Below are 14,896 nucleotides of genomic sequence, written 5' to 3'. Positions count from 1 at the left end.
AAGTGAATGGAACATTGTGTCAATAGAGTTATGAGATTTGTTTTTGAAAGACTTTTTTTGTGAAAGAATCTTCTAAACATCTATCAAATTGGTGTCATGCTGAACCTTTTCAGGTTGTTGAGGGGGGGGGGGAGGAGAGGTAAGCTATGAATATTGTGATACTGGTGATTTGTTTGTTGAAGAATTCTTTTGGCAGAGAATCTTCAAGAGAAATCCAACTTTAAAGAAAGCGGAAATATCAGAGAAGCAGACTGGTGAATGTTTGAGCAAAACAAAGAAAGCTATGAAATTTTGAAAGTTGTAATCGCTATACGTATGGGAACTTTAAAGTGACTGAATCGATAATGTCATGGTGATGTTGTCCTTGACAACTTTCCCATTTGCTCCCAACACACAAATCGATTAAAATTAAAACAATTTCTTTCAAAAGGTATGATTCAGGAGGGTCTTTTCTTTTTAAAAGATCTATAAATATATTTACTATCCATAATGTATTTCAGTAGGGCACTAAGGAGAAAACCAAAATTAATGGTATTTCTGTACAAAATAAACAGGAAAGTCGTCCTCGATTACGTCACAATTCACTAATCCAATTGCCAATTGAGATTCACATTTAACTTTAGTGATCTCATATTTAATGTCTAGAAAATTAAGATTTCCCCTATCATAATAATTAACAGCTTGTGGAGGTAATTAAATTTCTAATTGTGTGATTTGTGTGTTAAAGAATCCTCCTAACATGTAAAATCATTGTCATGCTTGACCCCTAATAAGTTGTGGAGGTAAACTGAAGCAGTAAACTTGTCAAAGCATCATCTAACATATATCAAACCTTCAATCAATGTCCAACAGGTTGTGGAGGTTCGCTAAGCGGTCAGCACGGTAGCTTCACCAGTCCCATGCACCCTGCTGTCTACCCTACCAGTCAAACATGTGAGTGGATGATCAAGGTTCCTGCAGGGGGGCAACCTGTTACCCTATCCTTCACCACATTCAACATAGAGGGCACCGAAGGGGTGTGTAACGAGGATGTGATCGAGGTCTACGATGGTGCGGATGCAACGGCTCGTCTGCGAGGGCGCTATTGTGGAACGGTGAGTGGTTTTGTCCCTTGTCTCTCATAATCTTTGTTGAGATGGAACGGTGTTGTTATGTCATGCTTTAGTGCTGCTGGCTGGGGTGAAGGAGATATCGATGTGGTTGAATTTCATATCCAATGGCTTTTCTTTTGTGTGATGTGAATTTTAGTTTTGTCTTTGATGTAGAGCACAATAAAATATTTAGGATTTTTGTTCATGAATATCATTATAATTCACTGATGACTTTTGCTAGTATTTTTATTGTATTCTAAGTGTATTTTATTCTTGCTCAAGTCTCCCCTACATGCCTTTTATCCATTTATACACTATTTTATGCCTCCGTTACGAAGTAGCCGGAGGCATTATGTTTTTGGGTTGTCTGTCCGTCCGTACGTACGTCTGTACGTACGTACGTCCCGTTCTCGTGATCGCGTTATCTGAAGAACCGATTGATGGATTCCTGCCAAACTTTGGCCATGTATGTATCTTGCAGAGCCGATGAACTGAGTAGATTCTGGGGTCACGTGGTCAAAGGTCAAAGGTCACAGGGCTCATTATGTATGCAAAAACAGCTCGTGATCGCGTTATCTGAAGAACCGATTGATGGATTCCTGCCAAACTTTGGTCATGTATGTATCTTGCAGAGCCAATGAACTGATTAAATTTTGGGGTCACGAGGTCAAAGGTCAAAGGCCACAGCGCACATTATGTATGCAAAAACAGCTCGTGATCGCATTATCTCAAGAAGCGATTGATGGATTCCTGCTAAACTTAGATCATGTATGTTACTTGCAGAGCCAATGAACTGAGTAGATTCTTGGTTCATAAGATAAGGTCAAAGGTCATGGGCTCATTATGTATGCAAAAATAGCTTGTGAACGCTTTCTCATTAGAACTGACAGATGGATTACTATTTAACTCAGGACATCTTGCAGAGCCAATGAACTGAGTAGATTTTAGGGTCATGAGGTCAAAGATCAAAGGGTCATATATGTATATGAGAAATTGCTTGTATTCACGATATTGTAAGAACCTGTTAATGGATTACCATTGAACTTGAATTCAAAAAATTTCTTCTGTTTTGGTTTGTAAAATTGCTCCATGACGGAGGCATCATTTTCGACTGCGTGCAGTCGAAGTTCCATCTAGTTACTTTTATATTATTGTGGAAAATAAATGAACTACCATATCCAGGTTACATCAAATGAGAAGTTATAAATATAATTTTTAAAGATTATGCACAGGAAATTCTATAGCAGCAAAATGTTTCTATTGAAGATTTGTCTAGAAGTGTATTATTGGATAAAAAAAATCTATTATTACCCTAAACGAAGAAGGCAGATGTTTTATTTGTTTCATACCTCCTTAATCGGAGTGATTGCGCAGTAAGCTACCCCTGGATCATACAGTTAGTGGAAATGATGAATTATTTATTGTCTTGCAGATTGCAAATGATTGAATAATCACTCTGTTTTTTCAAAGCTGCAAAAATGAATTGAAGATGAAGTTGAACATTTAGTGTAGACAATTACCTAAGAGCAATTGCTACAGGAGATAATATGTTGTTCAATAATTTATTGCTCTCTAGAGATGACTGGCATACAGGTAATTAGTTTCAAAATAGCCTCAATCATTCTTGAATATGACTTTTTTCCTCTTCATGCAGTCGCCCCCTGCTGATATTGTAGCTTCAGGCAGGGATCTCTTTGTGAGGTTTACAACGAACGGACAAAACCCTACAGGAGACTACCAGTACACAGGATTCAGAGCTACATTCGACAGCTGAGAGAACTCCCCTAGCTACCAAAGGTAATTATTCAACTCATATTGTATTTGTGTTGAAAAGAATTCAACACTTTGCTATCTCAACATTTATTTGTGCCTCTTTGATAGACAGCTGACTATGCGCAGGATCGACGTACAAAATGAATGGTTGACAATGTCACTGACATCTCTTGATGGCCGACGCATGAAAAGAACAGCTGATTTTCATGCTTACATGCAATTAATTGATTTTTTTTACTTGAATGATTATTTCATCTATCTGTGACAAGATTTTGAAACAAATTTTCTCTTCCTTGTTTTTTTTGTTTTGATAAATCCGTAAAATTGAGGGAAATAGGATAGTATATAAGAGATTAAAATCATGATTCCTATTTTGGGTGATATGTGTTATAATATAATGAAGAACAAAAGTTTACATGTACCTGTAGCAAATTCTCCTCAGTCATTTGTATCAAAGAATATGAAAAAATTGAGATTCTTTCAACAGTTGAGAATTCCTTTTTCACCTCACTTTGTATCTGTGTAAAAGGTTTGAATGGGGGGGGGGGGGGGGGCTTGAATAGAATTCGATATTAGTAGCTTTGCTATTACTTGATAGGCAGCTGATAACTCTGATGATGAGCAAGAATGATCGGCAATGTCATTGACATCTTGTTATATCTTTATCTCTTTATCGCTCTCACATGAAAAGAACAGCTGATTTCATGCTTTCATTCAAATACAAATTTGACAATTTCTGTAATTATACAAGACCTTCTGTTTATTTGCCATTGACAAGCTAAAGAAGTGCTCTATTTTAAGCCATTCAACCTATGTTAAGTAGGATGGTAAATGAGAAATTAAATTAAACATTTTTCTTTACGGTGTTAGGTGATGTTATGAGATCAAGAATGAAATTAGGCGAATTCTCCTTCTCCATTTTGTGTATCAAAATATCAACATAACAGAAAGTAGTACAGATTATATTAGGAGAGATGGGTGATGAAGAAAGGAAGTTTTTTTAGAGAGAGAGAAGGAGAGTGTTTATAAGAGGGAGGAAATAAGGGTAGTAGAGAGGATGGGAACAATTTGAAAGTGCTATTTTGTAATAATATTCCCTTTTTTGTCCTTACCTTGACAGATTATAACTTTTCTTGCAAGACGCTCCTTAATCAATGCATCTTCATCAAAAGTGAGAAATTTGACAGGAAGGAGACTACTTGATTCACACATTCCCATGGTCTTCCATATTGGATCAATACTTCATACCGTCTCAATCACACTATGCATTTTTATATCGGTATTCTATTCTCATGTGTCATATGTAGAGTCATTTTGTTAATCAAATGCAGTTGTGAGAAGAGTATATGAATATAATTAAAGTACTATAATGTGGAAGATCGTTTTGTATTCATGAATAATTCTACTGCACATGAATGATATTAAAAAATGAAAATATATTGTAAATGAAGTGAGAAAATATATTTTGATGAGTGTTCAGTGTATAGTGTCTTCTTAAATCATTTACATAGATGTTTATCAAGATGTTTATCAAAGAATATATTAATGATATATGATATGCATTCTGTATGTAACTTGTCTAAATGTGTGCTTCCTGCATGTAGAGCCTGTGGATCTTGTAACCAAAAGATTAATCACATTTATCTTATTTTCAGTCGTAAAATACTTCCTCTTTTTATGAAAAGACTGACATGCAAGTGGTAGATGTTAACAGTATTCAGCTTCTAGTGTGCTTTTCTCCACCAACATGATATGCAAAACGATAGGAATATTACCTTGTTAAAATTCAGTATTTACAATGTATTCTCTCATATATGCCTTGTTTCAAACTTTCAGTGTGCTACATTTCTTCCAATCTGTACAAGTATTTAATGACAAGACCAAAGTGTGCTCACAACAGATTAGTCATTTTAGTAATTTTTTGTTTGAACTACATTTATTTTTCTATTAGTAGCTACTAATACACACTGTATGCTAATGTTTACATTTTAAAGTACAAAATCCATACTTTTATTAAAGGCGTGTAAAGTTGAAAAAGAAGAAATAAGTGATGTGGATATTGACAGTTATTCCGTGGGGGGGGGGGGGGTATTTCAGTTTAAGGTGAACTTTCTCAACACTTAGATATACTTGATTCAAAATTATTGAATTGGAATTTAAGGAAAAGAATTACATTGAATTACGTTGTAAAGAATAAATCATTAGTATTAGTGCCATAAATTGCCTTCTCATTCAAGTATGATTCTTATGCCAGAAATAATCAGTAAAAGTGTGCAGTTGGGATATTATTTTGTACTTAATAACAATTAACATTGTCTGGGTTTTGTTTTTATTATTGGACATGTCTGTGGGTGAATGACTATGAAATGGGGGGGGGGTGAAATCAGATAAATGGGCTCATTGATTGGTTGTTTTGTAGAAACAGGAAATAATTTTGTTTACACATAAAAAAAAGGCATACAATCTTTGAATAATATGAAAGACAATAGTTTATTTCAATCTATTATCTAAGGTTTACTCCCGTTTTGCTAGCTTTTTGAATGAAAGAGAGGCTGAGACCAAGTACTGGCAATTGCATCACTGCTAGATTAGTTCTTCTTTAGATAAGAATTGATTGTATCTGTCAATCTGAGTTTAGAGTCACAAAATGAATAATCTCCCTCATCTAATTCCTATTGGTGTTCTAGCTAGAAAAACATAATAGCTTTTTTCTGTTATTTTTGCTCTTAGTTATGTAATGTCTTCCTAACCTTGTATCTTCCATAAATGTGTTAGATTTTGATGGATTGATAGAATAGACTAAAAACTAAATGTAACATTAAAATGCAATGGGTGGAGGATTGTACAATTGTAAATAAACAAACAAACTGTCTTTCTGTTACAGAGGGAAAAAAAGAGAATTTATATCAATTACTTTTGCTGTGTCATCACTAAAACAAATTGTTGTTAAGGTATGCTGGTATTTTTGCTTTCAAATCGACTATCATTGAACTGTTAAACGTTTGGTTGTATTTTGTTTCTAATACCGGTCCAACCGGTTAGATGCAGTTGCATTTATGTACAATAACATGTCGATTTATCTCTTTATTGCATATGTACAAACATATCCAAATTATTGCCCATGTAAACTACAACCAACAGTGTTCAAGCGGAGCCGATTATCTTAATATTCACATTCATACTGATTTGAAGCAGATAATATCTTGTTGGCCGACTCCCCAATATTGAGAAGTCCAGTGTTCAGACCTCTATATATACACGTAAGTATCACAGTTTTTATATTGTATGCAGGGGCTTGGATTACCATGGAAAACATGATTATCTTTTTTAAAGCATTTTTTTCTAAATTCTAGTCAGTGTGAGAGCAGACCCTGTTGAGAGCCAGAAGGGTGTTAATTCCTCTATGTTGAAGGATACAAGATAATGCCCTTTTAGCTCTCAGCAGATGAGGGAGGGGCCTTGAAATATAGTGGCAAAATATCAAGCTGTGTACCTCTACAAACAGTGAATTGTATGGTTGTGCAAGTATCATGATCCATTGATGATAACTGTAAAATGAGAAATACCTTATCCTCAAATGTCTAACTTTGTGACTAGCGATTATTGTGTGTACTGTATTCTTTACAAAATAAAAAATTATCACAAATGCCTACTGTATTCACTACTTACGGTATCACATCCAACTTAAAGGTACTAAAACTGTTGTTGCTTCCAAATTCAGTGGTTTTATAGTTGAAAATCTTGACTAGTTTATTACAAGGTTGATGTATGAAAGCTTCTAAGCTGTGAGGTAAAATTATCCTATGTCCGTGTTCCCTTGTACTATTTATGTAAATACACAAGTAACAGAAATCATATTGAAAGTACAAGTATGTGCCAAATTTGTTCATCAGTACCTCGCCTCTTACTATACATGTCTTTTCTACAATTTTTTACAAAGATTTTGAATGTTCCAGACAAAAATGTATTTTTAATAATGTATTGAATTCATGTATTGCTTCTCTAAAAAGTGTGCAAATGTTGATGTTAAATTGAGATTATAGTATGATATGTAATGACGGTAGAACATATTTTTGTGCTGATGATAGGTGTGCTCTAAACTCATATTGAACATGGTGAACAGGTTTTCACGCAGGGATGATAGTTTTCAGACTTTGTAATAGTTCTTCATGTGGATGAACTATAGTCTGTGTGCATTTAATAAAGCCTATGAAGATATCTGGAAGTGATCAATGCTGTTAATGATGTGAGTTTCGTATTGTGAGGAAGAGTTTTACCTCCAAATTAACAAGTAGTTTAGTGACTCCCTCCAAAGGTTTGATGTAATTGTTTGTAATGTACCACATTTAAATGTTTATTGATCATCAACTTTGCATGTTTTTTTGTTTTATGTTTGTCTGTTTGACATTGGGATGTTTGTTACCTGTTTATTATTAGTACTTCATTTTTGGAAAAAAGCATATGCACAATCAAACTTTGTGTCATTCTACTGCTAGTCTGTTAAGTATGTGTATTCCAGCCACATTTATGTGAAGATGCGGCGTATTCCGTATCCTCTCTTAGCTGCCTCTATGTCTGATCTAGCATTAGTATTAATAATAAAATGACCTTTGTATATGTGTGCTTTTCTGTTTTACATATCAAATTTATTCAAAAGGAATGCTGTGAAAAAGAAAAAAAAATCAGTTCGTCTGTGCTTAGAATGTAGTATGAAATGTATATGATGAATTATTAAAGAATAGTAGTTTTCAGTTTTTGGAAAAAAAATACTGCTTCATCTATTTTGTTTCATATTTTGCCTCTTTCAAATTCACTGTTACTGTTATTATTATTTTCCATAATAGAATAAAGTATTAATTCGTGTTTGCATTGATGGTGTTGGTGCTTTAATGTAAATCTGAAAAATACATTTGTTTTAAACATCAATTTCAATTTACTGTATATTTTGCAGGATATAAAAAACGGATGCCAATGAATAGTTATTACATTTAGGGAAGAAAACTTGATTAGAACATTCATTTGTATATATATAAAAGTAATTAATTAATTATGGAAATTTCCATCTCCTGTTTTTCGGAACTACCGGTATGCAATCAAATAAATATTTAAGGTTAAAAAAATAACAATGAGGGTTATACTTAACGTAGGTCCCAATTGTTTTCATAAGCATTTTTGTTGACAGTTGTCATGGTAATTTTATCGTAGACTAATAAAACGAATTGTAGACAGCTTTAGTGAGCCTCAGACTCCATCACTCCCACGCCTCATTAAGTCTTCAAAAAGTATACCCACTTACATAAAAAGCTTTGATTCGTTCATTTTTACTTTCATTTTTAGTGGCGGAGACTATCATAAATGCAATCACTGTCGTACCAACACTCCGTCTATACAACCCCCTTGCGCTCCGCCCGAGGCATTTGATGTAAGATATATTTGACACATTTCTTTCCATCATAATACTTGTTGTCTCGCGTCTAGTTGGCAATATAGGGACGTGTCTTTTCCTCACCGAGACCGTGAAAAGTGGTAAATTTTGAATGGGGAGAAGCAAATGAGATATCTACTGTCGATACACCACGTACTTCATCAATTTTTAAGTTTGAAGCAAGGGTGTAAGGGAGCTCATAGTCATTCGGCTGCTTATTTTAGACACTCGATTCTGGTTCATGCAATTACTGGTTATATTAAGGTTGGGCTCTTGCAATTTTATTTCTCACCGATCTCTTTTTTCTTTTGTTATCCACCCACACGAATCTCTCTTCTCATGCTCTACCTCTCTCTCGCTCTTTCTCTCCTTTTTTTTCTCTCTCTCTCTATCTCTCTCTATCTCTCTCACACACACACACACACACACACACACACACACACACACACACATGTCATCTCCTCTTCTCTCTCCCTCTCTTCCTCCACACCTTGTTTCCTTTTCTCCTCAATTGCTTTCCATCGTTCTCCCTCTCTTCTCTCTCCGATCATATTTTTCTCTTTTCTTTTTCCTATATACTTATCCACCCCATTATCTTTCTTTTTTTCCCCACTCTTTCTACTGTCCATTTCCCCCTTCTGTATGTTCCTATTAAAATATTTTTTATAAAAGATACTTTCCCCCTTCTTTTTTTTTCTAGTTTTTTCTCCTCGTCCTGCCTTTTCATCCCAAGTATAGAATTTCAAACAGTTTGCAAACAAAATAAGACAACAAACTATATTTTTATGAATGGCAGAGAACAAACAGTTTTATTTCTTGCACAACAAAATAAATATATGTAACAGTCTACAAACTAAGATGGCCCACTTACAAATTCAAGTAGAGAAATGACAAGTTTTAACTTTATACACAGACGAACCATCATTATTGTCATATTAATTATTTGTCCTTATTTCAAAGTTTTTTCCTCAACAGCAAATACCCAATACACACATTCATGGCATTCATGATGCGTTTGTGCGCACCTATGTATTTAAAGTTAGAAAAATCATACTTTAATAGATGTCGATACATTTATGAAACTCCTGGTATTGGCCAATAGGATGAAACACAAACGCTTTGTCATTACAACCCATCTAAGGACTAAAATGTAAGGTATAGGCTAGGATGAAACGGTGAAGAATCCTGGTTAAAAGGGAAGCTTGGCGAATGGCTATCGGCGCATAATATTCTTTTTATGGAAATTCATGAAACTCCTGACATTGGAAAATAGGATGAAACACAAACGCTCTATTATTACTACCCATCTGAGAAATAAAAATGTAAACTGTAGACTAAGATGAATCGGTGGAGAATCTTGGTAAGGTAGCTTGGGGAATGACTATCGCCCGAGATTTCTGAGGGTGTGCACAACATTTTAAGTGACATCCATCATTGAGCCACAAATAAACTCCTGGAGATAGAGAGAGGGTCAGCTAGCAAATTTCTAATATCAAGGTTTCGTTTCTTAGCCATGCGATCCAATGTTTGCGTTAGTAAAATACGTTATTGTACATGTGCATAATTTACAAATGATGATGTCATGGGCTTTCCATCAAAATTATGAAAATTAGATAAATATTGTCAAACTTCTCATAGGAAGAAAGGCTGTTTCATGTATTCGGATACCACATTCACTACCACATTCACTTTCCTCTATTAAATTTATTTATCTTTACCTTTCCAACGCTATGTAAATGAGCTTGAAAATGAACAGTTAAATTTGATTAATATTACTTAAAATACTGAGTGATCTTACTGGGTAAAACATAAAATCAATGGCCATTAGTCACCCTCAAAATAAATATTCAAATATTAATAGCATTGATTAAAATACGAATAGAAAAACGTGTACGCGGAACACTTTAAAAGAATCCTTTAAAAATTAATACTACTGTTTAAACAACTAATTTTTGACAGTTTAAATCTAGGATTTTAAATTTGTTTACTTCCCCATAACGACCACACCCAGAAATATCGAAAGACATTTAGAATGTCTGAAATATGAAATAATTGAAATAATTGAAATAATTGTATATGACTGGTATACGTCCATACAATGCTTACTCTATATAGAATAATCTACCATTCTATAAAAAAAATTCCTCCAAACAAAACATGCACCTATACAGATTATTTGTTTGATTATTTTGCTGGTTGAATTTTATGGAAGCATCTAGGAGTTTCTGTATAAAGGGAACAGAAACGGCATTCATTTTCCATTTTTTCATTCCAGGACTGCAGGTTTGATATCTTAAATAGGCAGCACCAATTGCGTGGCGATTGATATATAGGTCAATGAAAACTTTGAGACATGAGACAAATTTCCTATCATTTTGAGTTGATAACAAGAGCTAATACCTGGCTATAAGGTGATCAAATCCTTATTCGTGTAGATTTCTGCACTTGTTAACATGCACCCGCACGTGCTCTCTCTCTCTCTCTCTCTCTCTCTCTCTCTCTCTCTCTCTCTCTCTCTCTCTCTGTTTCTCTCCTTCTCTTTCTCCAGCTCTTTGGTTCTCTGTAATTGTAAATCGTTGTCAGTGATGATCGATCGTTTAATTACTGGGCAGATTTTAAGAATCAAAATGTCTTTTGCTGGTAGATTTGATCAAGATTGTATCATAAATATGTGTTGGGGGCCATCAGCCTAGCACCTGCGATCTCATTTCATATTATGCTTTGACGGGGGCTCAATTTTCTTTTTATATGGAAACATTATGTTCCAGAGAAAACGCCGCAATTCGTTATACACACTGTTCTTATTTGAGTTGAGTTTATTGATTTCACATTTCACATGCAGAAATAATACAGATAACAAAATATACATAAAATACATATTGTTTCATAATTTGAAAAAATGATTATATTAATTGACAAGGTAATCATCACATCTGTTTGACAACTAATATAATTTAAAGGAAACCCAGACAAAAGTACAAACTGTGAAATGTGCAGGAACCTATAGAAAAGCAGAGCTTGTAAAGAATAGGTTCCTGGGAGACTTGAAAAATAACAGGGACAGAAAATGTTTACTCTAGCGAGAGGTACACAATTTAAATTAAGACGGCAGTAATTCGACAAATAATTGTTTGCGAGTTCAATACAATACAATACAGAAAAAATAAAGAAAAAGAAATACATTAAAACGAAGAGGAGTAACGAGCCAATAAATAGCAGAGAATGCACTTATCTCTACCACACATGTTTGCACCACCTGAACGTTTACAATAACCGAACAATAGAAATCATGAATTATTCATTCCTTTCCTGAAAAAAATTAACTTATGTCACACAGGCAAAAGAACGCCTAAAATTGCAAATGAATTGTAAAATGAATTGTAAAATGGTACACGTTATAAGAAAAAAGAACCTTATACATAAAATGTCTAGTCATCATTAATATTGTATGCATTCAACAAATGTAACTTAAGTTTATATTTAAATTGATGAACAGAAGAAGAGTGAAGTAAATCAGGATGAAGATTGTTCCAAAAAGACGGACCAGCATACACAATAGTTTTTTGAGAAAATGAAGTGCGTAAAAGGGGGATGTGAAAATCATTCCTTTTCCTGGTAGGGTATGAATGAATATCCAAGTTCTTAGTGAAAAGAGAAGCAATAGAATCAGGCAAATCATTTGTTGTGAGTTGATACATGAAAATACCCAAATTATAGAGAAATATATCAGACACATGTAAAAGGTTATTGATGAAAAATAAGATGTTAGAATGTGACCGGAAACCAACATTGTGAATTATTCTCAGGGCTCTTTTTTGAGTGACCAATAAACTATGCAGTTGAGTCTTGGAGCAGTTGCCCCAAGCTAAAATACCGTAATTTAAATAAGGGAAAAATAAGGTGGAGTATAGATTCAACAGAACATCAAGAGGAAAGAAGTGTTTAAGTCTGTTGATGACGCCAGTATTTCGTGATAAAAGTTTACATAAATTTCCAACGTGCATTTTCCAATTAAGTTTACAGTCTATAACAAGACCAAGAAATTTTGTGTGTTCAACAAATAAAATGTTTGTGTCATTAATGGAAATGTTACCAGGTAGTGATGTTATGGAGTTACTGAAAAGCATATAGTTTGTTTTAGTCACATTATGAGATAATTTATTGGCATTAATCCACTCCAAAACAGATAGTAATTCATTGTTTACAACGTCAGCAATAATATTTGGATTTGGATGAGTAAAGAAAATATTGGAATCATCGGCAAAAAGTATGAATGACAAAATGGTGGAGGAAGATTGGAAATCATTAATGTAAAGTAGAAACAAGAGCGGACCAAGAAGGGATCCTTGCGGGACACCACAAGTGATGTGTCGTAGACATGAGTCATGATCATTTAAATTAACATATTGCATTCTATCTGTGAGGTAATTCCTGAACCACTCCAAGGCCTTCCCTCTGATCCCATAATGGGATAGTTTATAATAAGAATGCCATGGTTAACTGTGTCGAAGGCCTTGGAGAAGTCCAGGAAAATACCAATAGTATGGGACATATTATCAATAGCACATGCAATCTTATTAATGAACATGAGTAATGCATGAGTTGTGGAGTGTTTACGTCGGAAACCATATTGTGATGACGATAATATATTAAATTTAGTTATGAATTTAAAGGTACGAGTATATATAAGCTTTTCTAAGATTTTTGAAAACGACGAAAGCAAGGAAATCGGGCGATAATTACCCAAGTCATCTTTACTACCAGATTTAAATATAGGAACCACCTTAGCAATTTTCATTTTTTGAGGTACAATACCATTTAGTAAAGATAAATTTAAATTTGCTTTAAATTACTCACACACACTTCAATGGGAACGGACGTGTACTTTTTAAATATGTGTGCATCACATAATGGAGGATGACAGTCATCTCTTCATCGCTTGATATTAAGGTGTGGTTAGTGGGTAATCTTTGTAATCATAGTGTTCTTATTTGTCCTATATAATTATGTACCCACTCATTTCCCATCATATACAAAAGAAACTACACGCACTGCATCGAATACGGGGTGTCTAAAAAAATATTCAATGTGATTTTGATTTGCAATATCTTCGAAAATGACACTACCATCCACACTGAAGTTTCTTAAGTAAAGTTATAGTGGTATCCCGTAAGTTTCGTGTGAATTCTACAAGGGCTTAAGTTAAAACTACAAAGCAAAGATTTTTATTTGAAGAAAAAAAAAAGACGTACCATTATTTTCCTTTTTCGAATCAATGTTGCAGTGAGAACGCGTCGAATATCATCTGTGCATTATAAATACGTCTCTTCTGCATTAAATGCGCTGATAAACCCTTCCATTTAAGTCATTCTAACTTATAATTCCTGGATGAACTCATCATTGACACATTTAAGATTGATTTAAATTTAAAAATATCCATGAATATGTAGTCAAAATCTTTTAAGTATTAGAAGCAGAAGAAAAGATTCAAAGAGGTTTCACTTCATTTATATGTCAACTAGTTATGATGTGAGCAATATACTGTAGGCAACAACTGAGTATTGGTTTAGAAGAAAATAACCATTGTACTACTTACTTAGCTAAATACATGAGTTATCTCATAGATAACGAAAAAATGCTACTTCTGGCATTTTGTAGTACCCCGTATTATTCAGAAATACCCCCCGAATGAGTAGGAGTTTTGTCTGTAAAGAGATTAATATTTATGATTGTCATCAAATTGCTATGATTATTACAAAGCTTTTCAACAGCTTTGCCGATTTACAAACTTACAAATTTGGTTTTGTTTCCGTATAAAGCAAATTATGTTATTTGAGGTTTTGTAATCATAGATATTATAAGAAATTGACAATATAATTCTAAATATCACACACAGAAAAGTAGTGCACACAGAAATACGTATTTGGGAGTATATCAACATGATATTATTTGGCCTAAATTTTAGCCCAAGCATTGAATATCGGATATTTCTATTATGATACCTTTCCACGATAAGAAGAATGATAAAGCTCACTAAAAATGTTCACCCTTACCGGAACCCAGAACCCAATCTTCTCTCTAAATAGTCTTATTTTCCTATACTCTTTTAGAAAACAAGTACAAAGAACATTATGAGTTTTGTGTCAAAAATAAATGTTCAAATCATGTTCATAAACTCACTTTTTCTCGCAAGAAAATGGTAAATTAAACTTTTTCGTTCCCAATTAAAAGACTGGGATAAATTGAGAACTCTTTTCATTTTAATAATACAAACATTTGGGGAGTCTATCAAATAAATAAAGCATACAAAGCGTTGAAATATTAAATTCCGTATTTTAACTGAAATAAATTTCAAAACATTACGGCCTGCATGGGAAGATTTGTATGTACTAATTTTTAAAGTGTCAGGGTTTTTTTGTGGTTAGATTTTGTCCAATTTTTGGTACATTTTTCAGCGATTTTTTCCGGTTTTGAGTCGGGTAAACAAGAGCAGAACGGCATTTATGATGTCTATTTAATCAGACAGGGGAAATGCAGCAAGTGTATATAACAACAAGGGTTGCTCTGCATCCCCATCATACATAAATAGCCAACACAAAATAACCAT

At 33.8% G+C, this 14,896-nt stretch overlaps 1 protein-coding gene across 1 annotated transcript in view; it reads left to right on the top strand.

Moving 5' to 3' along the window:
* LOC591417 (cubilin) overlaps positions 1-7,633 on the top strand; it is a 75,764-nt gene extending 68,131 nt beyond the window's left edge. The window contains exons 64-66 of the mRNA XM_030972123.1: positions 853-1,094; positions 2,746-2,888; positions 3,985-7,633. Of these exons, the coding sequence (XP_030827983.1) occupies positions 853-1,094; positions 2,746-2,865 (362 nt within the window). The 3' untranslated portion in view covers positions 2,866-2,888; positions 3,985-7,633. The remainder of the gene's footprint in view (positions 1-852; positions 1,095-2,745; positions 2,889-3,984) is intronic.
* Positions 7,634-14,896: the final 7,263 nt, after the last annotated feature.

Source organism: Strongylocentrotus purpuratus, unplaced genomic scaffold, assembly GCF_000002235.5.
Source record: "Strongylocentrotus purpuratus isolate Spur 01 unplaced genomic scaffold, Spur_5.0 spur5_scaffold_6, whole genome shotgun sequence".
NCBI lineage: Eukaryota > Metazoa > Echinodermata > Echinoidea > Camarodonta > Strongylocentrotidae > Strongylocentrotus > Strongylocentrotus purpuratus.
The sequence above is the reverse complement of the archived record's forward strand: the minus strand, read 5'-3'. Positions and strand labels throughout refer to the sequence as shown.